General features: G+C 23.3%; 2 protein-coding genes across 2 annotated transcripts in view; one reads left to right on the top strand and one right to left on the bottom strand.

Annotated features, from left to right (window-relative positions):
* LOC117183037 (ovarian-specific serine/threonine-protein kinase Lok) overlaps nt 1-27,513 on the top strand; it is a 76,643-nt gene that overhangs the window by 3,646 nt on the left and 45,484 nt on the right. The gene's annotated exons all lie outside the window — the stretch shown is intronic.
* LOC117183050 (solute carrier family 35 member F6-like) lies at nt 6,693-26,396 on the bottom strand. The gene is made up of 7 exons (XM_033376205.1): nt 25,864-26,396; nt 22,019-22,166; nt 15,644-15,991; nt 14,776-14,860; nt 11,776-11,934; nt 7,381-7,535; nt 6,693-7,156 (listed from the first exon to the last, which is right to left on the bottom strand). The coding sequence occupies exons 1-7, from the start codon at nt 25,938-25,940 to the stop codon at nt 6,980-6,982; spliced, it is 1,149 nt and encodes a 382-aa protein (XP_033232096.1). The 5' UTR covers nt 25,941-26,396; the 3' UTR covers nt 6,693-6,979.

Genomic DNA, 27,513 nt, shown 5'->3' with positions numbered 1-27,513 from the left:
ACTATCTCATTTTTAACCCCAAAAAAATAGAATTTTCAACAAAACAGTTTTTTTTTATAGTTTTATTTTCAACTGAAATCAGGAATCTTTGACTAAAGAAATGAATTTTTAAGAAAGTTGAATTTTCAACTCAAAAGCTTAATTTTCTACTCAAAAGAAAAATTAATTTTCAACAAAATAGTTGAATTTTGAATAAAATAGTTAAATTTTCAACTAAAATTATAAATCTTCAACCAAATAAATTTGAAAAAAAAACAGTTGAATTCATCGATTAATGAAGAATCTTTAATAAAATGGTTGAATCCTCAACAAAAACAAGTTACTTTTTTTAATCTATTAATTTGAATCAGTTAAAAATTTCGCCAATTTCAATCAGTAGTATTCGATATTTTTATTGATACCCCAATAAAACTAATTAATAATTTATCAGTGAAAGGTAACCGATTCATATCTAGAATTCAGTTACTAATTAATATCACTAAAAAATATATTACCGATTCAAATTTGGAGGGAACCAATTTTATTATTAACTTAAAGAAAATAAATTTCTACCAAAAAAAGATAAATTTGCAAAGAAAAAGACGAATTTTTAACAAATCTCTTGAATCCTGAACAAAAAAGATTTGTTGGACAAGAAAGTGAAAAATTTCTATGAAATTGTTAAATTTTCAAGTCAAATTAGACGAAGTTTCTACCAAGCATTTGAGGTTTCAACTAAAAAAGTTAATTTTTAAGGAAATAGTTAAAATTTGCAATTTAAAACAAAAAACGATTTTTAAACGAAATAATTAAATTTCTAACCAAATAATTCAATTATCAACCAAATAAATGCTCATTAATACACAATTGTTTAAATTTAATACTTACTAGTCATCCAAAAAACTTACAGTCAGGTATGAAAATAACTAAAAGCTCATTGATTTCACATAAAATGCTCTGTAATTGCTTTTTTTTAACAAACGTTTCTGACACAATAAAAAAAATAAATTGTCTGCTAACTAAAATATTGAATATTATTTATGAAGTTTCTTTCCTGTGAAAAAATATCTAATACATCAAGCATCAACCCGTAATGCTTAAATGAGATCGCTTTCTATTAATATTAGGGTGGGTAGAAAAGAAAAAAAATTGGATTTAAAAACAGCCTGACACTGAAAATTTTCATTTTGGGTCCCTTAAAACCTGGTCAAATTAAAATAATTTTCGATTAAAAATAACAATTTTCGATGTAAAACGACAAAATAAATTAAAATTATTTAAAAAAATTGTGAATCTTCTTTGAAATCAAATATTTGAATAAAACTTTCAATTTCTAACGAAAAATACGACAAAAATTCAAAATTGTTCAAGATTGTCAATTTTTTTATTTTAAACGAAAAAACTCTTCATTTTTGTTTACAAATTCCAATTTTAGTTTAAAAAGACGCCAGAATAACCTAGTTATTGGGAAATTGTAATTTTCAAATTGGTATTTAAATTTTATTATAACAGAAAATGACAATTTCTGGTAAAAAATTCACGAATAACAAAAAATCAAAAGTTTAAAAAAATCATGTATCTTTGAAATCTAATAATTTTTTTATTAAATATACCAATACAATTGTTTAAAATGCGAAAATTTATTTGAAATTAATAATTTTTGTAGAAAAGAACCAATTTTCCCTCCAATTTTTCAAAATAAGGAATATTATTGATGAGTTTTATTTCATGGATTTTTTTAAATGCCAATATCCAGTGAAACATATAACATTTTCAATACATTATTATTAATTTATTGAAACAAATAGTTGGATTCTTTTAATTTTTAACCGTAAATAGAATAGTTAAATTCGTATTATTTTTTTTGTTTACCAAAAAAGAAGAATTTTCAAGAAAATACATAAATTTTTAACGAAATTGTTGAATTTTGAACAAAAATGGAATAATCATATGTATTCCATAAAACAGTTTAATTTCCAATCAAGAAGATTAAATTAAAATTTTAGCCAAAAATAAAATAGTTAAATTTTCATTATAAAAACAGTTTTTTAATTAAAAAAAAACGAATCTTCTAAAAAATATTTGAATTTTTAACACGAAAATATAAAGTTTTAACAAGAAAGTTAATTTTCATTCAAATAGTTAAAATTATAGTTACAAAAATTAGTTTTTAATCCAAAGAAGAAATTATACATTTTTAACCAAATAGTTGAATTATTATCAATCATGAAGATGATTTTTTTTTTTCAAAAAGACAAATTTTTAATAAACAAGATTTTCAACTAAATATTTGAGCTTATAAACTAAAAAATCAATTTTTAACTAAAAACAGGAGTTAAATTTTCAATTGATAAAATTAATTTCAATAAAAAACGAATCTTTTATAAAGTATTATAATGTTTTACCCTCATAGTGGAATTTTCTAACAAATTCTAGAAATTGTGAGATAAAAAGAAAAAAATATGACGGAACAAAAAATTTAATTTTCAAGTAAATAGTTAAATTTTCAGTAAAAAAAAATGTACCTTAAAAAAGGAAGTTTAAACAAATTAGTTAAATGTTCAATTAGAGAGATGAATTTTCTACTAAAAAATTATGAATATTTAATGATAGTTTGTATAATAAAAAAAAATTATAAAAAGTTGAACTACTTGATTAGAAAATAATTTTTCTTTTGGTTAAAGATTCATAATTTTAGTTGAAAATTCAACTGTTTGTTTAAAAATTCTTATTTTTTGTTGAAAATTCGACTGTTTTGTAGAAAATTCGCTTTTTTAAATTGAAAATTATTGTTTATTCTCTGTTGAAAATTCAAATATTTAGTAAAAAATGTATGCTTTTTGCAATTTTTTAATATATAATTTTATATATATAAACAAAATAGTTGAATTTTTAAAACTAAAAAGACCAATTTTCAATTTTAAAAAAATTTGCAAAAAGCATACATTTTTACATTAACATTTAAAAAAAATTTTTAAATTCGATTATTTGGTAAAAAATGTATGCTTTTCGCAATTTTTTTTTTAAATTGAAAATTGGTCTTTTGAGACTACAATTTAAAAAAACTAAAAACAAAAAAGACCAATTTTCAATTTAAAAACAACGATTTGCAAAAAGCATACACTTTTTACATTAAAATTTTTATAAATTCATTAAATAAAGATTTGTCTTTTTAGTTTAAAAGTTCAACTATTTTGTCATATATATAACAAAATAGTCGAATTTTTAAAACTAAAAAGACCAAATTTCAATAAAAAAAAAAACAATTTGTAAAATTTTCCACTGAGAAGTCTCAAAAAAATAAGTTTTTAATCAAAAATGGAATAGTTAAAATTTTTATTAAAAATCAATAATTTTAAATTAAAAAAAAAAAACGATTTTTCTACAAAACAGTTGAATTTCCAACCCGAAAATATGAATTTTAAACAAAAACTAGATTTTTTAAATAAACAGTTGAATTTTTAACTAAAATTATGTATCTTTAACACTATACTTAAAAATTTAAATAAAGTGGAATTTCATGCCTTATTATATTTAATTTGAAAAGTTCTTCAAAATAAATGGTAGACCCCCCCCCCCCCCCTACACAACTCCCTTTCACTTAAATTCGATAAAGAAAATTCACTATTAGACGAATATATTTTAATGAATAAAAAAATTATTTTAATATTTCTGTTTTTACAAAATTCTGGTAATTATTTACTTCAAATTTTACACGGATTATAAGGGATCCAAAATGAAACTTTCCTGTGCTAGTTCGGCATCGTCCATAAACTACGTTATCAATTTTGGGTACGAAATTCTCTCAAAATAAGGGAAAAATGACGATTAAAAAAAAAAATAGGGGAATAATTGGGAAATAGATAAAATTTTTAATCATCATATTGCATTCAATATGAAATACTTTAAATTTCTAAAATTTTAAGAATTTCTACCAAAGAGGTGAATTTTTAACTAAATGAAGTTCATTTTTTTTACCACAAAGGTGAATTTTTAACAAATTAGTTAAAATTTTAACCAAATAGTTAAATTTTCAAGATAAAATTACGATTTTTTTTAAAGGAAGATAAACTTTTAATAAAAAAGTTTATTTTCGACCAAGAAAGATGACTTTTCTAGCCTAAAATAAGAATATTAATTAAAATACATGAATTTTCTACCAAATAGTTGAATTTTTATCGTCTATAGTATAAATTTTCAACAAAAAAGGTGAATTTTCAATTTAAAAATATTAAGTTCCAACTAAATAGTTAAATTTCCAATTAAAAAGATGGATTTTTCAACAAAATACATGAAAAAATACATTATAAAAGTACGTTCATTTTCAAAAAAATATTTGCGTTTTTAACCAAAAATATGAATTTTCAATGAAAAAGTTCATTTTCAACCAAATTGTTGAATTTTAGAGCGAAAAAAAGATTATATTTTCTACAAAACAATTCAATTTTCAAGACTATATGAATTTTCAATTAAAATGATGACTCGTAAACCAAAATAAAAACAAATTAATTTAAATTAAAAAACAGTTTAATTCAACCAAAGAATTAAAATTTTCACAAAAAAGTTGCATCCTCAATCAAACCATATTAATTTTTTTACCAAAAAAGACAAATTTGCAATAAATTGCATAAAATTTTCAACTAAAAAGAAATCGATCCATTTTTAAACAAAAGTGAATGAATTTTGAACCAAAAAGTTGAATTTTCAATCAAATACTTCAATTTTAAGTTACAGACATTCATTTCTAACCAAAAAAAAAGAAATTTGAAACGAAATAAATAAATTTTTAACCCAGTAGTTGAATTGTAAACTAAGAAAATAAATTTTTGAAGCAAAAAATACGAATTTTCAAAAAACTGCATACATTTTTAACCAAAAAAGTTGAATTTCTATGCTAAAAAAATAATTGTTTAACTAAAAATGGAATAGTTAAATTTTCATTTGGAAAAACTTAAATTTCAGTTGAATATTTTATCACATAGTTAACTTTTCAGTTAAATTTTCAATTAAAAAGATTAATTTTCTAATAAAATTCTTAATCTTCAATAAAAAAATTAATTTTTAAAAAGGTAGTAAACATTTTTAACCAAGGACTAGAATTTTTAACCTGAAAAGATGCATTTTCAATCAAAAATAATTAATATACAAACACAATTGAATTTAACTAAAAAAGACGAATTTTCAACCCAATAGTTCAATTATCAACTAAAACAGATTATTTTTCTATCGAAAAGATGAATTTCCAATAAAATGCGTACATTTTAAACCAAATTTTTGAATTTTCAACCAAGAAAATTAATTTTTTACAAAAAATAAGAATTTTCAACAAATTGCATAAAATGTTCAACCAAAAAGTTAAATTTAAAAAAAAATAGATCCATTTTTAAACAAAAGTGAAATAATTATATTTTCGTTTTAAAAAATCATAGAAAGAAAAAAACGAATCTTATACAACATAGTTAAATTTTCAACTAAAAAGATTTGAAGACAAAATCTTTTTTTGTTGATTAATTTTGTGTTTAAAATTATTTATAATTTTAAACAAAAAAAATAAATTTTTAACCCAATAGTTGAATTATCAACCAAGAAGATAATTGTTTTACCAAAAAATGCGAATTAAAAAAAAAACATACATTTTTAACCAAAAAATTTTAATTTCAATGCTAAACAAATAATTGTTTAAACAAAAAAATTTTCATTACAAAAAACTTAAATTTCTTAATTTCAATTTCAGTTGAATATTTTATCACGCAGTTAACTTTTCAGTTCAATTTTCAACCAAAAAAGAAAAATTTTCAACAAAATAGAATTTTTAACGAAAACAGATTATTTTTCTACCAAAAAGACAAATTTTCAATAAAATGCGTACATTTTAAACCAAATTTTTTCATTTTCAACCAAAAATATTATTGTTTTACCAAAAAATACGAACTTTCCAAAAATTACATGTTTTTTAAACCAAATAGTTAAATTTTCTAACTAAAAATGAAATAGTTTAATTTTAATTTAAAAAATATATTTATAATATAAAAGAAAATATGCAAAAAGCATACAGTTCTAATCAAAAAGTTTGATTTTTCGTCTAAAAGGGATAAGCATACATTTTTACATTAACATTTTAAAAAATTTTTTAAATTCGATTATTTTGTAAAAAGTTTATGCTTTTTGCAAATTTTTTTTTTTAAATTGAAAATTGGTATTTTTAGACTAAAATTAAAAAAAAAACTAAAAAGACCAATTTTCAATTTACAAAACGACGATTTGCAAAAAGCATACACTTTTTACATGAAAATTTTTTTAAATTTACTAAATAAAAATTTATCTTTTTAGTTAAAAAATTCAACTATTTTGTCATATGTATAAAACAAAATAGTTGAATTTTAAAAACTAAAAAGACAAAATTTCAATTTAAAAAAAAATTTGCCAAATGCATAAATTTTTTACCAAATAGTCGAATTTTCCACTGAGAAGTCTCAAAAAGATAAGTTTTTAATCAAAAATGGAATAGTTAAAATTTTATTAAATTTTTATTAAAAATAGTTTAATTTTAATTTAAAAATATATTTATAATATAAAAGAAAATATGCAAAAAGCATACAGTTTTAATCAAATAGTTTAATTTTTAGTCTAAAAGGGATAAGTTTTTAACCAAAAATGGAATCGTTAAGTTTTCATTGAAAATTGATCATTTACAATTTAAAAAAGTGAACTTTCAACACGAAACTATGAATTCGCAACAACAAATTGTTCAATTTAAAAAAAAATATGACTTACTGATGAAAATAGTTGTATTTTCAACAAAATAAATTAATTTCCAACCAAATATTAGAATGTTGTAACCTAAATATAAACGTAGTTTACGGACGACACTTTATTGATATCCAATTTTTTCCTACCCACCCTAATAAATATTCCTCCAGGGAAATTTGTCAACTAATTATATTGCGCTGAAGTAATTTTGTGCGAATTTATAAATTCTTGAAACTAGGGCCAGTTATCGTCAATGGAACGGTTTATCAGTTCCTTCTAAATCATCCGATCTTGCATTTATGATACTTTCCTCCTCATCTGGAGTCTGACCACGATTTAATATTCGTCTGAATTTTCTCAGAAGAATTGGAATAAAGAGGTTGGTGTAGAAACACATTCCAAGCACAAGAACCGTAAAGCCGACGAGCTGCGAAAAAAATTCAAATAAGAAATTGAATTTAGAATAAATCAAAATTTTACTACAAAATTCTTGAAAATTGAGATAAAAAAAAAAAGACTGAAAAGTACGTTTTTGGATGTTTAAAAATGTGTATGTGTTTTTTTTTAAATTGTGATTCAACACAATTTCCAAGAATTTCAGAACTAAACAATTTAATAATTGTTATAATTTTTAATATCATTTATATTTACCTGGAGATAGTGAAAAACTTGCCACTGAAAGGCGAGCGAAAATCCCCAAATAAGAATCGTACAAATACTGCTTAGAATCATTCTTGTCGTGGCACTTATTTCTTTCGTTACACTCAACCCAGAAAAGTTGAAAAATGCGATCGTCAACATTATCCCTAAACAAGATTTTTAAGTAGAAAATTTTTTCTGGGTTGATATTAAACCTCCGTAGATCCAAAAAAGGGAATAAGAGTGAAGTAAATTTTTTTAATGAAATTAATTTAAGTATCATATTCTTAATATTTCAAGTCGAAATATATTGCTTTTTCAACCAAATATTTGAATTTTCAACAGAAAAAGATTTTAATTTTTAGGAAAAGAGTTAAATTTAAAAAACACACAACTTTTTAACCAAAAAGTTGCATATTTAACCGAAAAAATGAAATTTCTATTAAGGGATGAATTTTGAAACCTAAGAGGAGACAATTTGGTAACAAAAAAGTGTTGGATTTTCAACAAAGAAAGATTTTCTGGTCAAGAATTAAAATATTCTATCGACCTCAATTTTTAAAATTAACTTTTAAACCAAATGCTTCAATCAATTTTCAACGAAATATCGAACAGTTCAATTTTAAGTTAAAAAAAAATTCATTCCAACTGAAAAAAGTGAATTAATTTAGAAGAAAGTAAATAAGTTTTCAACAAAGTACATCCTTCAATTAGGTAGTTGAATTTTCTAAAAACTATTGAATTTTTAACTCAAAAATATAAATTTTTAACCAAAGATTAATTTTATACGAAATTTCAACAAAATGGTTGAGTTTTCAACTAGAAAAGATCGATTTTCACTAAAAAATGGAATAGTTAATTTTTCAGTTAATAAAAGACGTCTTTTTTTTAGAAAAGAGTTAAATATTCAACCCGAAAAAAATAACTTTACACCAAAAAAATTAACATTTAACCAAACACTTGAATTTTTAATCACGTGATTACTTTTTCAACCAAACTGTTAAAATTTTATGCAAAAAAAAGATGGACTTCCTACTAAATAGTTAAATTTTTTACCCAAAATATCAATTTTTCACCAAATCATTGAGTTTTCAAGTTCAAAAGATCAATTTTCAACGAAAAATCGAACAGTTCACTTTTAAATTTTAAAAAAATAATCCCAATTTAAAAAAAAAAGACTTAATTTTTAAGAAATTAAATAAATTTTCAACCAAGTACGTCCATCAATTAGGTAGTTGAATTTTCAACATTTTAAATTTCGAGCAAAAAAAAGGAATTTTCTAAAAACTGTAGAATTTTTAACCCAAAAATATAAATTTTCAACCAAAGATTAATTATCTACCAAAATGGTTGAGTTTTCAACTAGAAAAGATCGATTTTCACTAAAAAATGAAATAGTTAATTTTTCAGTTAATAAAATCAATTTTTAACCAAAAAAAATGAATTTTCAACCAAAGAGATTATCTTTCAAGTAGGTAGTTTAATTTCCAAAATTTATTTTTAAACAAACAGTTTAATTTTCAACCATATATTTAAATTGTCTAACAAATTTCAAGCCAAAAATGCAAATTTCTTACAAAAAATTTTTTTACCGGGAATTTTACAAATTTGTAGAAGAAAAATCTGTCCACGTTCGATTTCAACAGTTTTTAAATAATTAGTTGAATTTTTGTGTTTTTCAATAAGTTATATTATTTAGCTTACAAGGCGCAATTCAAAATTTTTTTACTTCAAAAAACTTTCCATTTACAAATTTTATTTCTGAGCTTAAAATTTTAAATTAAGGAATTTTGAAATGCTTTCTTAAAGACTTGAACAAATAAAAAATAAAAGCCTTTGATATTAAAAATTTTGGATAAAAAACATTTTTATTCAATCAATAAATAAAAAATTTTAATTTATCTGTACTTTAAGTAATAAAAAGTGAACAAAAACGATTTGACAAAACGATTTTAAACCAGTTCAAAATTTAAGATTTTTCAGATTTTAACGTTAAGACATTCAATTTGAAATTTTTAATTAAAAAAAGATTAATTATTGAATATTTAGCAATATCTTAATTTTTATTTGAGAACCTGGAATCGTTAAAATGTCGAAAAATTTACAAATGAACATTTGTAGAAAAAATTTGAGTAATTTTAAAAGATATTAAGGAGTTTTAAAAAGATAAAAAATTATCATGCAAATTTCAGAAAGTTTTCTTAAAATCTTTTAGAATATTTTTTTTTGAAAATTTTGTTTAAATCTTTGAAAAACTTTTTAAATATTCTTTAAAAATAATTTTTCAAAATGAAAAGTTACTTTTAATTTTCCAAGGAATCTTAAGAAAATGCTTTTATTCTTTTGAAGCCTTTCACAATTCTTGAAAAGAATCTATTTTTTTTTTAAATAAATAAAAAAATTTTTTTTTCTTTTTTATACTACATTTTGTTTTATATTAGGCTGTCATTTCAAGTTTTACATTAAGTTTGAATCTTCTCAAAACTTCTACGTATCTCTTAAAATTACTCAAATTTCGCCTGCAAATAATAAATGTTCCATTCTTATTTATACATCCAAATTGTGAAGAAATTTTCTAAAATTTGCAGGATTTTTTGAAAAATCTGGAAAAAATTCCAAAATAATTTTAAATCTAAAACAAATTTAAATCAAGTGCTAGATTTCTCAAAATTTTAAAGCTTCCCAAGGATGTGTAAACCATTCAAAAAGAAAATAATTGAATTTCTAATTTAAGAAGTGTTCAGCTAAAAATTCTTTAAAATTATATAATTTTGAAATTTTTAAAGTTCATTAATTGATTTTTTAATTTAGAGCATTGAAAATGATAACCTGGATTTATATTTTTTAGCATTAAAAAATGTTAGTACCTTCAATTTTATAGGTGTAAATTATTGAGCATTTGAATACAAAAACTTTTAATCAAAAACTTTTAAATTTCAATTTTAAAAGTACAAAATTTAACAGTTCCACTTTTTGTGCTTTCATTTGCAGCTCAGTTTTTATTGATTCAAGTGGAAATTTTTTTAGATTTAGTGTTCCATTTTCTAAATTTCATTGACCCTGAAAACAGTTGAATTTGTATCCCAAAAATAAAAATTTTCAATAAAATAGTTGAATGTTCTAAATTAAAGACAAATTCTCAACGAAAAATATAATAGTTGATGCTTCAAAACCAAAAAAAAATTGATTTAAAATCAAAATTATTTGAATTCAACCAAATGGTTGCATACTTAACCAAAACTGATTAAATTTCTACTAAGGGATGAATTTTCAAACAAAACAAAAAAAGATTTTGCAACAAAAGAGTTGGATTTTTAAGTAAAAAAAAAATTTCAGTCAAAAATGAAAATATTCAACCGAACTATTGGATTTTTAATTCAAAATATGACTTTTTTTTTAGAAAACAGTTTAATTTTCATCCCGAATATATGAATTTTATACAAAAAAAAATGAACTTTTAACCAAACAGTTGAATTTTTAACCCTAAATATCAATTTTCAATGAAATTTTAATAAAGTGAATAAATTGTGAACAAAATAGTTCATATTTTAATTATAACGTTGAATTTTTAACACTTTTTTAAAAATCAGTTGAATTTTCTACCACATTTTAACTATAAATTAATTTACTACAAAAAACGCGAATTTTTAACAAAATAAATGAATTTTCAATCAAATGGCTGAGTTCTTATCTAGAAAAGATCGATTTTCAATCAAAATTGAAATATTTAATTTTTCAGTGAAAAAAAAATTCATTTTTAAATACAAAAAAAATCAATTTTCAACCAAAGATATAAATCTTCAATAAAAACAATGATTTTTTAACAAAGTAAATCAACTTTCCAGCGAGTTCTTCATATTTCAACCAGAATGTTCAATTTTCAACATTATTTTAAACAATCAGGTGAATTTTCTACCACGTAGTTAAATTTGTTATTAAACTGTTGAAATTTCAAGCAAAATAGAGGAATTTTCTAAAGACTGTTAAATTTTTAACCCAAAAATATGACTTTTCAACAAAAGATTAATTTTCTATCGAAAAAGGCAAATTTTTAACAAAATACATAAAATTTTAACCAAATAGTTAAGTTTTCAATTGGAAAAGATCGACCATTACCAAAAAAATGGAATATTTCATTTTTCAGTTTAAAAAAATCAATATTTAATTTGAAAAAAATTAAACAAAAGGATGAAACTTTAACCGAAAAAAAGTTTTTCAACAAAATACTTCAACTTTTAACCAGGTAGTTGAAAGAAAGAAAAGAAGTTGAACCAAATCGTAGAATTTTTAAACTGAAAAGGCGAATTTTCTGCAAAATAATTAATTTTTAGCCGAAGGGGAAGGAGCGTGAATTCTGATATATTTAAAGAAAAATCTGTAAGCGTAATTATTTGTTTGGATTCTCACCGATTACAGCAATCAAAAGTTGACTAGAGTTTCCTATTTGAACGAAAGCATCAACTGTGGCCTCCAAAGTTCCTCGTGAATTGTCAGCAAATGGTGGTCCAGCTTTTATGTAATTCAGGGGAACCATAGCCAGAAGGAGGGCAGTCAATCCGAAAATTCCTGTTAAATTTAAAACCGCGTAACAAAATTTTTATATTTTAGACAAATCCCTACATTAAGGGCTCCTTTAGCCCTTTTCCCACAAAGAAAATTTTAAAAAATTGTTGAATTTTCAACAAATTTGTTGAATTTTCAACTGAAGATATCAGTTTTCAACCAAAAATGGAATATTTGCATATCCAGTTTAAAAAAATTAATGTTGAAAATAAAAAAATGAATTTACAACCAGTTTAATTCAACTAAGGAACAAAAATTTGTAACAAAATATTTGAATCCTCAATCAAAATGATGATTTTTCAAAACAGAAAATTAATTTTTTACTGAAAAAGACAATTCTTTAACAGGATATGTGAATTTTCCACAAAATGGTTAAATTTTCCATCCGACACTGTACATTTTCAACAAAAAAGTTAATTTTCTATAAAGTAGTTAATTTTTTTTAATATAGTTGAATTCATAACCAATTAGTTGAATTTTAAACTAGAAAGTTACATTTTCAGATTAAATCATTAATTACGAAAAAAAATATTTACCAGTCAAATTAAACCAGAAAAGCCGAATTTTTAATAAAATAGTATCCACGTTTAAAAAGATGAATTTTCAAAAAAGAAGATTAATTTTCTGTCAAAAAAGGCGCACTTTCATAAAAAAAGTTATTAATTTTTCAAATAAATTAATTTTTAACCAGATAAGGTTAAATTTTCAACTATGAAATATAATTTGGACAAAAATTATGTCGATTAAAAAAAAAAATAGTTTAATTTTCTACCAAAAATGTTTATTTTGAAATAAAAAATATGGATTCTCAACGAATTCGAACTAAAAAATTTTCAAGTAAAAAAGCTCAAGTTTCAATCAAAAAGTTAAATTTTTAATTAATAAAATTAAAAAACTGAAATTATGAATCTTAAATAAAATGAATTTTTTACAGGCTTGTTCATCTGTAAGCCAATTATTTAATTTTTCAAGCTAAAAAGATTTTAATTTAAAAAGTTGACTGTAACAAAATAGTTGAATCCTGAACTGAAACATATTAATTATCAACTAAGATTAATTTTCTAACAAAATACGAATTTTCAACAAAATACATGCATTTTCAACCAAAGAGTTTAATTTTAATCTAGAAAAGATCATTTTTTAATTAACAATATAAATTTGCAAAAGAAAATGGAATAGTTATTTTTTCAATTTAAAAATCATTTTTTAACAAAGAAAAAAATTTTTTACCAACTTAATTTTTTTAATAAATTGTTTAATTTTTGAAAAAATAATTAATTTAATATAAAAAATAATGAAAACTAATTGTCCATAAGTTAAATATCTCCAAAAAGATGATTCAACAACAAAAAAAAGATTAATTTTCTATCGAAAAAGACGAATTTTTAACAAAATATATTAATTTTCCACAAAACAAAAGAGTTTAATTTTAGCCTAGAAAAGATCAATTTTTAATTAAAATTTCAATTTTCAAACGAAAATGGAATAGTTACATTTTAAATTTAAAAAAATAATTTTTACAAAAAAACAAATTTTTTACCAGATAGATCATTTTTTAAATAAATAGTTAAATTTTTGACAAAAAGACGAATGTTCAACAAAATAGATGAATTTTCCAACCGACACTATTAATTGTCAACCAAAAATGTATTTTTCTATCAAGTAGTTAATTTTTAAAATAAATAGTTTCAAGATGACTTTAAAAAAAGATTAATTTTCTACCGTAAAAGACGAATTTTTAACAAAATACATTAATTTTCCACAAAACAGTTGGATTTTCCAACCGAAACTATTCATTTTCATCAAAAAATTTATTTTTCTAGCAAGTAGTTAATTTTTCAAATAAATGGTTGCAAGGTAACTTGAAAAAAACAATTTCTACCGAAAAAGACACGTTTTTAAGAAAATATATTAATTTTCCAAAAAAACAGTTGAATTTTCCACCCGACACTATCAATTTTCATCAAAAAAGTTATTTTTCTACCAAGTTGTTTTCAAACAAAAATGGAATACTTACATTTTTTATTTTAAAAAAATTAATTTTTAACTAAGAAACAAATTTTTACAGCAACAAATATTAACTTTATACCCAAAAAGACGAATTAAAAAATATAGGTGATTGGAGTTAATTTTTCAAATAATTCAACAACAAATATATTTTTAAGAAAGTAATTCAACAAAAATTTTAAATTAAAAATAGTTGAATTCATCTAGAAAACAAAAGTTCAATAAAATATTTGATTCCTCAACCAAGACAGAATAATTTTCGACCAAAAAAGATTAAGTATCAATCAAATGAAATAAATTTGAAATTCAAACGGTCCATTCTTCAATTAAATAGTTGAATTTTAAACCAAACAGATTTTTTCAGTTAAGGAAAAAAAGAAAATTTCTATCAAACTGTTGAATTTATAAGCCAAAAAGACCAATGTTCCACAAAACTGTTGAATTTTTAACTCAAGTTTTTGAATTTTCTGACAAAAAAGTTCATTTTCATCAAAAGATTTGAATTTTCTACGAAAAGTCTTAATTTTTTTATGTATATTTATCAGTAAAAAATGCTATTGTGTTCAACAAATTTTTCAAAGCTAGATACATTTTTTTAAAACATGATATTATATATATTTTATTTTCATATTTTTTATTATATTTATATATTATATTTATTATATTATATAAAATGTTTTCATAAATTAATTCCCTTTTTTAATCTCCATTTTTACTAAAAAGTAAACTACTGAATCGCTGTGATCCGTGAGAACATTATAAAAATTTAGCACGGACATGTACGGTCTTCTGAACGGTAAGATAGGAATTTGTGTCTAAAACTCTTTTAAATTTTACCTTCCCAGCCAACAGCTTGAAGCGCTGGAACGTTGTTTCCACCTACAAATTTCTCTTCAACTACCATCTGAACTGCAGTCATGACCTAAAATTTTCGTGGAAATTGTCATTTTTTTAAACTTAAGAATCTAATTCAGCATGGCCGCTAAATTGGCTAAAGACCGGGAATTTTCTGAGACCGATAAATCGGGGAAATGACAGTGAATTAACTTTTCGACTCTTCAAAATTAAACAAATTACAAATTTTTAAGTTAAAACGGTTAAATTTGCAACAGTTTTATTCTACCAAAAAAAGACGAATTTTTAAACGAAATAATTAAATTCTCAACAAAAAAGTTGCATTTTTAATGACAGTTTTTTTATTTTTAAAAAGTTGATGCATTTTTAAACAAAAAAGTAAATCTTCTAACCAAACACATGAATTTTTTACTAAGAAAGATACATTTTCTACCAAAAGATTTAATCTTCAACAAACAAAAAATATTGTTAAGAAAGCAATTTAACTCTTGACGAAGTAACTCATTTTTCAACCAAAAAAGGTATTTCTGTCAAGAAAGAACAAAAAATTGCACATCAACTAGAAAAATGAATTTTTAATAAATCAGCTGATTTTTTAAACAAGTATTTAAATTTTTTACCACAACAGATTCATCTTCCACCAAACAATTACATATTTCACAAAAAAAGTTAATTTTTAACCATTTATGACGTCATTGGTAAAGTTCGAGAATATTCTAGAAACTTAGCACGGACACGAACCATTTGAGTTGTAGAATGTTCTCGATGTCGGTAACAAGAATCTTTTATTAGAAATTCCCTTCATTATCTACTAAATATTGTAGGTAATCTAAACAAAAAAAATTATTACCTGTGCGCATAAAATGAGCAAGTCTCCAGTGATAGTGACGTTGGTGCCGATGCTTCGACCCTCGGTTAAAACGTCGGTGATGCCGACAATTATCAAACCGATAATCACAAGACCGATACCACTCCATTCTCTGGAACCTAATCTTCGATCGAGGAATCCCACCGATAAAATTCCAGTGAAAACTATCACTGCTCCTCTCAGCATTTGAAAACTGCTGGCGTAAGTCATCGTCAAGCCAATGTATCTCAGTGATGTCGCTATGACATCACAGAGAGCAGGAATTATGAGAATCAGCGGGCTGGCATCCCGGTTCCCTTTTGTCAGAGGATTTGTTTCAATCGATCCATCCTGATATTTAAATAATTAATAACTAAAGATTAAAAAAACGAAACATTAAATAATTAATATTTAATTAATTATGTAATCGATTTAATTACATGTAATGAGCCTTATTAGTTAACAGGGTGTCTGTACAAATCCTGGAAAATAATATCCTGACAATTCTATGTTTTATTTCCCTGTATCTCAAGATGTTTTTCAGGTACAATTTTTCATAGTATGTACAGTAGGGTGGCTCAAAAACGCTTTTTCTATAGGGCGACGATCCCCCCAATTTCATTCCAAATCCGAAAAAAGAAATTCCCTAATTGTTTTTTTTTTCTCGATTTTAACAGGTTTTTGAGTTTTTGGAATCATTTTTTAGGGTTTACAAAAATGTGACAGGAAAGTATGGGGGCCTGTTGAGAATTATCCAACGAAGAATTTCATGTATCAAACATATGGGTTTGACACCCCTAACACAGCCACACGTGTACCTGAAAACTGGACTTCAAACAAAAAAGGTCAATTTTTCATGGATTCGACCTTTTGAGCACTGTATTCTGGTTTTTTTTTTTACTTAAAATTATTAATTTGGTCTAGTGGAATATTTATTATCATTGGTTAATTAATTTTTAATTATTTAAACAAATGGAATTTGTTTAAATAATTTTTTTTGCAATTTTTTTCTCCTCAAATTATTACTGTTAGTCTAGTGGAATATTTATTAATATTAGTTCATTCATTTTCAGTTCTTTAAACAAATGGAATTTTTTAAAATCATTTCGCATCGAATTTTATTCAATAAAAATTATTATTGTGGGTCTAGTAGAATATTTAGCAGAAATAATGAATTACTTAATAATAATTAATTTATCAGTAATATTTAAGTAATAGTTTTTATAAAAAAATTGTTTTTAAATAAAATTAATGAAACAATATTGATAAATATTCCACTGAAGAAATATTAATAATTTTTAATTAAAAAATTATGTAAACAAATTCGATTTGTTTAAACAATTGAAAATTAATGGACTAATGCTGATAAATATTCCACTAGGCCAATGGTAATAATTTTTGAGGAAAAAACTAATTTTCGAAAAAAATTGTTTAAACAAATTCCATTTGTTTAAATAATAAAATATTAATGAAACAATGGTAATAAATATTCCACTAGACTAATAGTGATAATTTTTAGGGGAAAAAAGGAATTTTCGAGACAAAAAATTGTTTAAACAAATTAAATTTATTTAAATATTTAAAAATTAATTGAACAATAATAATATTCCAATAGACCAATATTAATAATTATAAGTAAAAAAAAGACGAGAATATAGTGGTCAAAAGGTCGATTTCATGAAGAATTGACATTTTTGGTTTTAAGGGTAGTTTTCAGGTATTCGTGGGGGTGTGTTAGGGGTGTGAAACCCTAAAAAGTTATTCTAAAAACTCAAAAGAGTGATTTTTCCACATGCATTTTACATGGGAAACTTCAAGTTAAAACCTGAACTTGTTAAAATAAAAAAAAATAAATAAAAAATTTCTTTTTCGGATTTGGGGTAAAATGGGGGGGGGGGGGGGGGGGGGGGGGGGGGGGTTGTTGCCCTCTAGCAAGCAAAAAAAATGTTGCCATGCATTTTTGGATCACCCTAATGTACATCTTTTGCTTTAAATCATGTTTTTTTAGTCCTTGTAAATATTTAAGCGTGTAAAAATAGTACTATTCAAATGTAAAATTAAACAACTGTTTTTTTTTCATTTCTGAAAGTAACTTTGTAAAACGATGGATTAATTCTTTAAAAAATAGTTGAATTTTCATCTTAAAAATAAATCAATTTTCAATCATATACTTGAATTTTCAACTAAGAAAGATACATTTTTAACCAAAAATGGAATAGTTAAATTTTCAGTTTGAAGAAATCATTTTCAACCGAGAAGATTAATTTTCCATAAAAAATACGAATTTTAAATGGAATTCTAAAATTTTCACCTAAAAATGATAAGTTTTTAACCAAAGATGGAATAATTCAATCCTCAGTTAAAGTCACGAAACAAAAATTAATTATCAACCACAAAATAAGAATTTCCAACAAAATAGGTCAATTAACACACAAACACAATTAAATTATTTTAAATTTTGCTAGACATCTGAAGAAAAGTTTTTTATTCTCTTGAAAATTTTCAAAATTCTTTAAAAGTTTCTAAAATTCTTGCTGAACTAAAATTCTTGCTTTTCTTCCTTTTTTTTGAAGACTATTCAAAAATATACATTTTGTTTAACATTTTTTTTTAATCTTTTAAATAATTTTTTTTTAAAAGACGAAAAAAGATGCTCGGCGTATACTAATTTATTTTTAAAGAACAACAGTTTTCTCTACTTTAAAAGATAACTCTTTAACAAAATACTGGAATTTTCAACAAAATATTTGGATTTTTAACATAATAGTTAAATATTAATATACTAAAAAGATAAATTGTCAACGAAAAAGTGTCACAGTTTATATTTTAATCAAAAAAGAATGAAATTTATACAACAAAGAAAATAATTTTAAAATCAAAAAGACGTATTTCCAACAAATAAAGATTTTTCACTCAAAAAATAAATAAAATTTTGTCTAAATTATTGAACCTTCAAACCAGAAGAGAAATTTTCATTACAAAAATTCAATTTTCAAACAAAAAATATGACTGTTCGACAAAAAATTAATTTTTGACAAAACTGATGCATTTTTACGCAAATAAAGTAAATTTCAAACTGAAAAATTAATTTATACACCAAAAAAACGAGAATTTTTAACTAAGAAATATAAATCTTAAAAAAATGGAATAGTTACATTTTCTGTTAAAAAATGAATTCTTAACGACAAAAAAAGAAGTATTTTCCACTGAACAGTTCAATTTTCAACCAGAAATGAGCCTTCAATAAAGAAAATTTTTTCATAATGTAGTTTAACTTTGACCCATGTACTTTAATTTTCAATTAAAAAAGATTAATTTTAAACAAAATAAATGAACTTTTAACCAACGAGATAACTTTTCAACTTAAAATATAAATCTTTAACAAAAAAAGTGATTTCTTAACAAAGCGATTCAACCAAATGTTTTAAACAAATTAGTTGAATAATCAAGCAAAGAAGAACGATTTTTTCACCAAAAAGTTGCATTCTACTATGAATTTTTTTAACGAGAAATAATTTTCTACCAAAAAAATTGATATTTCAATCCAAAAAGACGAATTTTTTAAACCAAAAACGATACATTTTTAACAAAATAGATAAATTCTCTACCAAATAGTTGCATTTTATCCAAAAAGATCAATTTTTTACCAAAACAAATGAATTTGTAATAAAAAACAACTGTTTGTATAAGTAGAAGTTCCATTCAGAAAATATTTTAGTTCATTTTTCAAAACGAAAATATAAATTTTAAACAAAAAGTACATTTTCTACGAAATAGTTAAGTTTTCAAGAAAATAGTATAATAGCTTAATTTCTAATCAAACCGTTGTGGAACAAATGTATGACTTCTTATGAAAAAAAAATCAAAAAAATCGGAGGTCACATATTTTCAAAAACGCGATTTTAGTCTTTTGAGTTTTCAAAAAAATAACAACTTTTTCATCTTCTAAACTTTCGTTATTTAATTAAAAATTAAATGTCAATGCGAATAATTTCAGAGTTTAAACATTCAAATCTGTGAACTATAACCGAATATATGAATTATTAAAAAAAAAATACAAAAAATTTCGAACTCCCATATCTCCCTTATTTTTTAGAATTTTCAAAAATCATTTGTCACCTGAAATGGACTCTACCAGTAGACAAGATAAATTTTCAGCCAAGAAATGGAATGGTTAATTTTTCTGTTCAGAAGAATTATTTTTTAACCGGAAACAAATTGACGAGTTTTCAAAAAAATTATGAATCTTCAACTGGAATTGTTGAATTTTATACCAAGAGAATCCATTTTCCACGAAGACGATTCATTTTTTATAAAAAAGAACGAATTTTCAAGTAAAAAAGGTACATTTTTAAAAAACATTGAATAGTTAAATTTTTAATTAAAAAAAAAAATTATTTTCCAACAAAGAGTCGAATTTTCAACTGAACTTATGAAATCTTTAACTGAATTTGATAAATTTTCAGTTAAAAAATCAAATTCTTGGACAAAGTGACGAATTTTCAACTAAAAATGATAAATCTTCTACTGAAACATTTGAATTTGAAACCAAAATTACCAAACTTTAGCTAGCATCATTGAATTTTTAACCAAAAAGCTTAACTTTCAACAAAAAAGATTAAAATATATTTTAAAAAACGAAAATTTTCAACTAAAAATAATCTTTTAACCAAAAATTGATTAGATTCTTTAAAAAATATTTAATCAAAGAGATGACTTTTTGACTAGAAAGTGGAATTTTCAGTTATTTAAAAGTTCTATTTTTCTAAACAAAATAATCTTCAATCAAAGAGATGAATTTTTAACTAAAAAAATGTTTTAAAAAATTAATAAAAAAATACATTTTGAAACAAAATGATAAATTTTTAACTGCAATTATGATTCTTCAACATGATTAGTTAAATGTTTAACCAGAAAACATTATTTTTGAACCGACAAAATTAATTTTCACCAAAAAAAAACAACAACTAATTTTCAACTAAAAAGTTCATTTTTCAATTGAAAATTGAATAGTTAGATGTTTAGTTTTAAAAATTAATTTGCAACTAAAGAGATGTATTTTTAACGACAATTATGGAATATTCAATTGAAATATGCAGTTAATTACAGTTTCCGAAGAAAAAAATTTCAGTTGGTTGAACATTTTTTTTTTCTGAAAATGTAACCATTCAATTAAATATTCCATTTTTTTAGACCAAAATTCATCTATTTGGCTGAACGTTTTTTTAAAACTAAAAATCTAACTATTAAATTTTTAGTTGAAAATGATCTTTTTTAGTTGAATATTCGTCTTTTTGATAGAAATCAATCTTTTTGATTAAAAATGTTCATTTTGGTTGAAAATTACACTATTCCAGTTAAAGATATACCTTTTTAGATGAAAATTATTGCTTTTTTGTTGAAAATTAAATTAGTCTAAGTAAAGATGCATACTTTTAGTTGAAAATAAATTACTTTAGTTCTAAAATTCATAATTTTTATTTTAAATTCATCACTTTGTTTGAAAATGTAAAATTTTTTTAATTGGTTTTAAATTTTTTTGTGTTGAAAATTCGTCTTCTGTGGTAGAAATTAATCTTCTTGGTTGAAAGATTCTTGATTTTAGTTGAAAATTCATCAGTTTGGTTGAAAATTTTATATTTTCACTTAAAAAGTCAGGGATTTGTAGGTGTTTTTTTACATAAATATTATATATTTATATTTATTATATATTTTACATAAATATTCACTAAGTATTAAGTATAAGAATATAATTTTTTTTCATTTTCCAATTAAAGAATATTAATTGAATCCCGCGTAACTGAAAAAAATGTATAATAAATTAACGAAACGCGAAAAATAGATAAAAATGTTCTATTTGTTTATTTAAATTATTTATGAAAAAGGCAAGTGTTTAGTGTTAACAATTATCTAGAGTTTGGTAAGGCTGCGAAATATTTTCGATACATATAAAAAAAAAAATAATTTTGTCCAAAAAAAGTTGGTGAAAATGTTTTATTGTTGATAAATTAATTGCAGCAGAGCTAATTAATAGGTGTTAATAATTTTATTAATTAAATTTGTCTATAACAATAAAATTATATAAGTAGTATAGCTGTGAAGGTACTGGAACACTAAACGACCGACCAAGATTCTGTTCTATGCTAAGTTATCGACATTAGATAATAGCCATCGGTCGATAATGCAGATTTACCATCGACCGGTAATGCAGATTAATCACCGAGCGGTAAGTGTCCCAGTAAGCTATACTACTTGTATACTCTGGTTGTAATTAAAGCTGATTTCAAATCTATAAAATTATTAAATATAAAAAAAAAACACACATTTTCACTACAGTGCATCGGTTAACCATTTCCGTATACATTTTTTTTTCCTTACCGCTTTTTTGTTGTGGTACCAGCACAACATTTTGAATACTAATAAGCATAATGTTTCGCCCAAAAACATAAAAGCTGCTTGCACGAAGGGATGATTAAATTTTCTAACTTCTCCATTTTCCCCAATTGCATCTACTCGGTCAGCAAATCTGTAAAAATTGTTTTCACATACTTGAACGTTTCGTTTGATATTTGTAATTATTTCGAATAAATGGGCAAAGATTTACTATTTAAGGTAGAAAATAATTTGTTGCAGAAAGTTTTTTTGATATAAAAACATAAAGCCAAAATAAAACTTAAGAATCAAAAGCCTAAAAATAAAACAATATAATACTGAATTTCCATCTAGTATGAAAAGAAGTTAAGTATTTTCTGTTTTTTGAAGAGTTAACTGGATCGTTAGGGTTGATTTCTATTTTCATGGTGAGTGGAACGATATTTGCACTGAATTATGGTTATCGTCTCTGATGATAATACAGATTTCTTCATATTTACTTGTATCATAAACGTAACACCTTGCATAAAATTGCGTGTATTTCTGAAAAAATATTCTTCTTTCGATTTCTCTAATAGCTTAACGGAAAAGCACTCGAACGGCAATAGAAAGTTCTGTGGTTCGATTCCCAGTAGTGGGATCGAGTAGATTTTTTTTCGGAAAAAATTTAATTTGAAATTTAAAAAAATTATTTTCCATCTAGTCTGAAAAGACGTTAAGTATTTTCTGTTATTTGAAGAGTTAACTTGATCGATAGTGATCGATAGTGAAGAAAAATCTTATTCTGTGATACATAAATTTATAATTTTTTACAAATGCATTAACTATCTGGAAGGCATAGTAAAATTAAATCAAAAGTATCAAACCTTTTTAATCTATAAAATATTTTTAATGATTCATGGGCGCATACAAATGGGTTTAATTAATATATTTTTAAATTTTACAAAAAATTTTGAACACCATCATATATAGTTGACAATATGTACAAAAAGCTCGGAAACACATTTCTAGTCGATGTATTAAAATTTGTTTTCAAGCTTGAACTTGGTAATTTATCAGGGGACGCCTGAATAATCCCGAAAAATGAAACTCCCAAAATTATAAAATTGCTTAAACATAAAAAAGTCCCGAATTAAAAAATGTATGCTTATTAAAATTCACGACAGTTTTACAATATGACCGTATTTGAAAATTCGCGAAGAAGAATATATTTCTAAATAAAAAAACTTGTTTCGAAATGTGCACAGTATTGAATTTTTTTCAAAATTCGAATTGTTAATTAAAAGAAACATTCAAAATAAGCTTCGAGATAAATCAGTACTGAATTAAAGCTTGTAAATTTGGTTTGGAAAATGTTATTAGGTTCGAAAAAAAATTTTTGGGGATATTTAAATTTATTTATTTATGCAATTTGTATACATACAATATGTATTTTTAAAAAAATCATTTTTTAATTTGTTTAATTCGGGAATTTTTCGTAATTTTGCTATCGTCTTATTCATCAGTATAAATTAAATTGTTAAAAATGTATACGAGCGCCAAATGGCTTTAAACTAATTATAAATAAAAATGAATATGGAAAAATATAAAATATGAATAATTATTCAAGGATTAATTTAAAAATATATTATTCATTTGAAGCAAAAGTAATTGATGAATAAATAATGAGTTTAAATATTCATATCAAAATTTAAAATAAAAATGATTTTAAAAAAATGTAAATTTAGCTTGAAACGATGGAAAAAGAGTAATTTGGAAAATGCTTTTTGTTAACTGGATTTTATAATATTTTAAGGGATATCAAAGAATATATTCACGAGACGTGAGAAATTTTGTAGGGTTTCAAAGATATGAAGAGATTTAAAATTATTTTCGGATTTAAAAAGATTTTCAAATATTTTTGGCAATTTTATTTGGAAGTCACCCTAAATTCTTTTAAATTCTTCTAAATTCACTCAATTGTACTCAATTCAATTTCTTTTTAAAATTGTTTTGTTTAATTAATCTTGAAATCTTGTAAACTCACCTAAAAATGATAGTCATTTCATCTAATTATTTCCAATGCCCTTTTAATTTTTCTGAACTCATTTCAAACTTCCTGAACTCAAAGAATTTTCTCATATTTTTAAATTGTTTTCAATTCACTTGAGTGATGTTTAAATTCAGCTTCATTTTTTATGAAATTCATCAAATTCTTCTCATTTCCCTTAAATTCTTCTAAATACATCAAAATTTTACTTAAATGGATTTTTTCGATTTTTTATTTTTTTACTTCGCTAATTCATTTAAATTCTTTTGGATTTTTTTGCAGTCATAAGTCACTTGTTTGTTTAGAAATTAGTAGGTTTTTCAAAGATTTGAAGTGATTAAAAAATTTGTTTTTGGAATTCGCCTTGAATTCTTTTAAATTCTTTAGAATTCCCTTGATTTTTTTTTAATTCACTTTAATTCTTTTAAATTTTTTCAATTCTACCTAATTCAATAGATTTTTATTTTATTCTTATATATTTTTCAATTATTTTCAATGTACTTGATTGCTTTTTAAATCCAGTCTCATTATTGATGAAATTCATCGAATTCTTTTTAATTTCCCTTAAATTCTTCTAAATTCACTCAAATTTTACTGAAATAAATGGATTTTTTCTTCAATTTTTCCAATTCATTTAAATTCTTTTGAATTTTTTTTTAGCTATATATGTAATTAATGGCTTTTATTAAATTAAAAATATTGTTTAAGTCTAAATGATTCACTTTTTAACTACTTTAATTTAAAACATTTTAATTAAGAAAAAGAATAATTATTTAATATTATTTGTGGGAAAAATGGACTAATTTTAAGAGATATTTCGAAGTTTTGAAAAAGATTCAAAATTAATTTAAAAATTAATACGATGTCAAGTAATTTAAACGAAGTGTGTGGAAATTTTTTTCAGAACTTCTAAACATATTTTTTTTAAATGAATATAATTTTTTCCTAAATTTTTTTTTAAATCCTGCACATTAAAAAAATCCTTTAAATCTTTCAGGGTCTTTTTTGACAATCTGGAAATCTCTTAAAATCTTTTTCAATATTCTGTTAAAATAATGTTTCAAAATGGCAAATCATTTTCAATTTTTTTTAGGAATTTTATGAAAATGTTTTTATTCTTTCGAAGCCTTTCACATTTCTTAAAAAGCTTCTAATTTTTTTGTTTGAATTCAGAAAAATCGAAATTTTGTTTTAAATTAGGTTGTGGACATTTGCTCCAAAATTTCGGTACGAATAGTCGATTTTTTTACACTCTAATTTTTTCTAAAAATAATAAGTGTTCAATTGTTATTTATAAATCCAAATTTGAAGGAAATTTTTTTAAATACGCAGGATTCTCTAGAAGTTGTAGGACAAATTCAATTAATTAAAAAAGTTCTGAAAAAATTTCAAAAATGATTTTAAATTTGAAAAAATTTAAAACAACTTTTAGATTTCTCAGGAGTTTGAAATAAAATTTTAAAGCTTTTCAAGAATTAAACTATTTAAAATGAAAATAATTTAACTTCTAATTTAAGAACTTTTATGTTAAAAAAATTTTATATTTTTAAATTTTTAACGTTTCTAGGTAAAAATAACTTAGTAAAATAATTTTAAAAATTTTCAAAGTTCATTGATTGATTCTTTAATTTAGAGTATTGAAAATGTTGTCGTGGATTTATATATATATATATAATTTTAAAATTTCATGTAAAAAAACATGAATTAAACAATGCATTTCAATCTCTAAAAAGGCAATATTAATCTTTAAAAATTAGGAGAAAATATCAAAGGTGATAATCCAAATGAAATAAAAACCAAATATTTTTTCAATTTTACTTACTTGACTGAGAGAGTGTGAAAAGCTCCAGTAAAAATTATGAAGAAGATAAGAGTCTTCTGGTAATAAGTGAAAGCCATATTTCGAAACTGCACATGAATCAAAAGCTTTCGTCAATTTTCTAATTATTCTTTGTGCCTCATAATCATAAATACAGATTAGCGGCTCATCAATTACAAAAAAAAAAGTAATGGACTTCACTCCATATTTTTCACAATTCATGCACGTGACGAATATGCATTGAAACGCGAAAATCGATGCACTGACACTCGCACACAACGATGTGTTTAAACATTGAGTTGTCACATCTATTCATAGAAAATTGAAAAAATCAATTTTCTCCCGCGTTCGGTCTCTCTTTTGGATTTCTCACGCACTTGATAGCAGAAAAAATGGTTGAAATCGATTAAATTAGAACGAAAATTAAACACAATATTTGGAGATAGCGGACGATTTTAGTGACAATTTTTAGTTTTTGTTTAAATTAAATTAAATCTGGTGAAAAGCGTGACTTGAAAATTAGTCAACCGAATATGTCAAACACTATTAAACTAAAGCAGTTAGCAGACGATCAGATGATTACGCAAGTATTTTATGTCATGAAGTATATTTTAGATAGAGGGATAACTCGATATTAATAAGAAAATTTCAATCGATCTTAGAGATTTCCAGCTGGTAGGGAGCGCTCTTTTAGTCGAAGTTCCGCGAAATTAACGTTTTTTGTTTTGTTGAATTTAAATGTTTTTGGTTAAAAACTCAACAACTTGGTTAAAGGTTTAAAAAATTGAAAAGAAATTATTTTATTGGTTGAAGATTCTCCTCTTTGGTGGAATATTTAACTTTTTTGTTCACAATTTTTTATGTTTTTTTTTCGGTTGAAAAAAAAGTTTTGCTTTTTGGTTTAAGAGCATGTGACACAGCTAAATACCTATATTACCGACCTCACTTTTTCAGTTCACTGAATGTTTTTTTAAACCTAAGAACTTTTTTTATAAATAAAATATCGAGCTGAAATTTTGGAAAATGTATTAGAGTACAATAAAGTACGTTTAGGTACTGCATTTTGCTAGGAACTTCATTGAAAATTATTTTATCTTTTTTCTGAACCTCGACATTTTTTGAACGTTCCAACTTTTTTTATACATAAAATATTGGTCTCAAACTTTGAGAAATGCAAGAGTCGAAAGAAAACTACGTTTAAGTACAAAGCTTAATAATAAAAGATGTAAAAAAATATATTTCAACAATCAATTCCCACGGCATCAGCCGGTAACGTTGTGCACGAAAATACGAAACCTGGCGGCCACTAGACGAGGCTCTAGAGAGTGCGTATTTTCGTGTACAACGTTACCGGCTGATGCCGTTGGAATTGATTGTTGAAATATATTTTTTTACATCTTTTATTATTAAGCTTTGTACTTAAACGTAGTTTTCTTTCGACTCTTGCATTTCTCAAAGTTTGAGACCTTCATTTTATGTTTAAAAAAAGTTCGAACGTTCAAAAAATGTTGAGGTTCAGAAAAAAGATGAAATAATTTTCAGTGAAGTTCCTACAAAAATGCTGTACCTGAACGTACTTTATTGTTCTCTAATACATTTCCCAAAGTTTCAGCTCGATATTTTATTTACAAAAAAAGTTCTTAGGTTCAAAAA

This window comes from Belonocnema kinseyi, chromosome 1, assembly GCF_010883055.1.
Source record: "Belonocnema kinseyi isolate 2016_QV_RU_SX_M_011 chromosome 1, B_treatae_v1, whole genome shotgun sequence".
Taxonomy (NCBI): Eukaryota; Metazoa; Arthropoda; class Insecta; order Hymenoptera; family Cynipidae; genus Belonocnema; species Belonocnema kinseyi.
This window is presented reverse-complemented; position numbering and strand designations above follow the sequence as displayed.

Bases quoted from the DNA above. Each gene is read 5' to 3' on its own strand.
- LOC117183050 (XM_033376205.1), bottom strand. From the start codon at position 25,940: ATGGCTTTCACTTATTACCAGAAGACTCTTATCTTCTTCATAATTTTT. The intron at 22,167-25,863 runs GTAAGTAAAATT...CAATTTTTACAG, and splicing joins TTTCACACTCTCTCAGTCAA to ATTTGCTGACCGAGTAGATG. The intron at 7,536-11,775 runs GTGAGAATCCAA...AATCTTGTTTAG, and splicing joins ACTTTTGATTGCTGTAATCG to GGATAATGTTGACGATCGCA.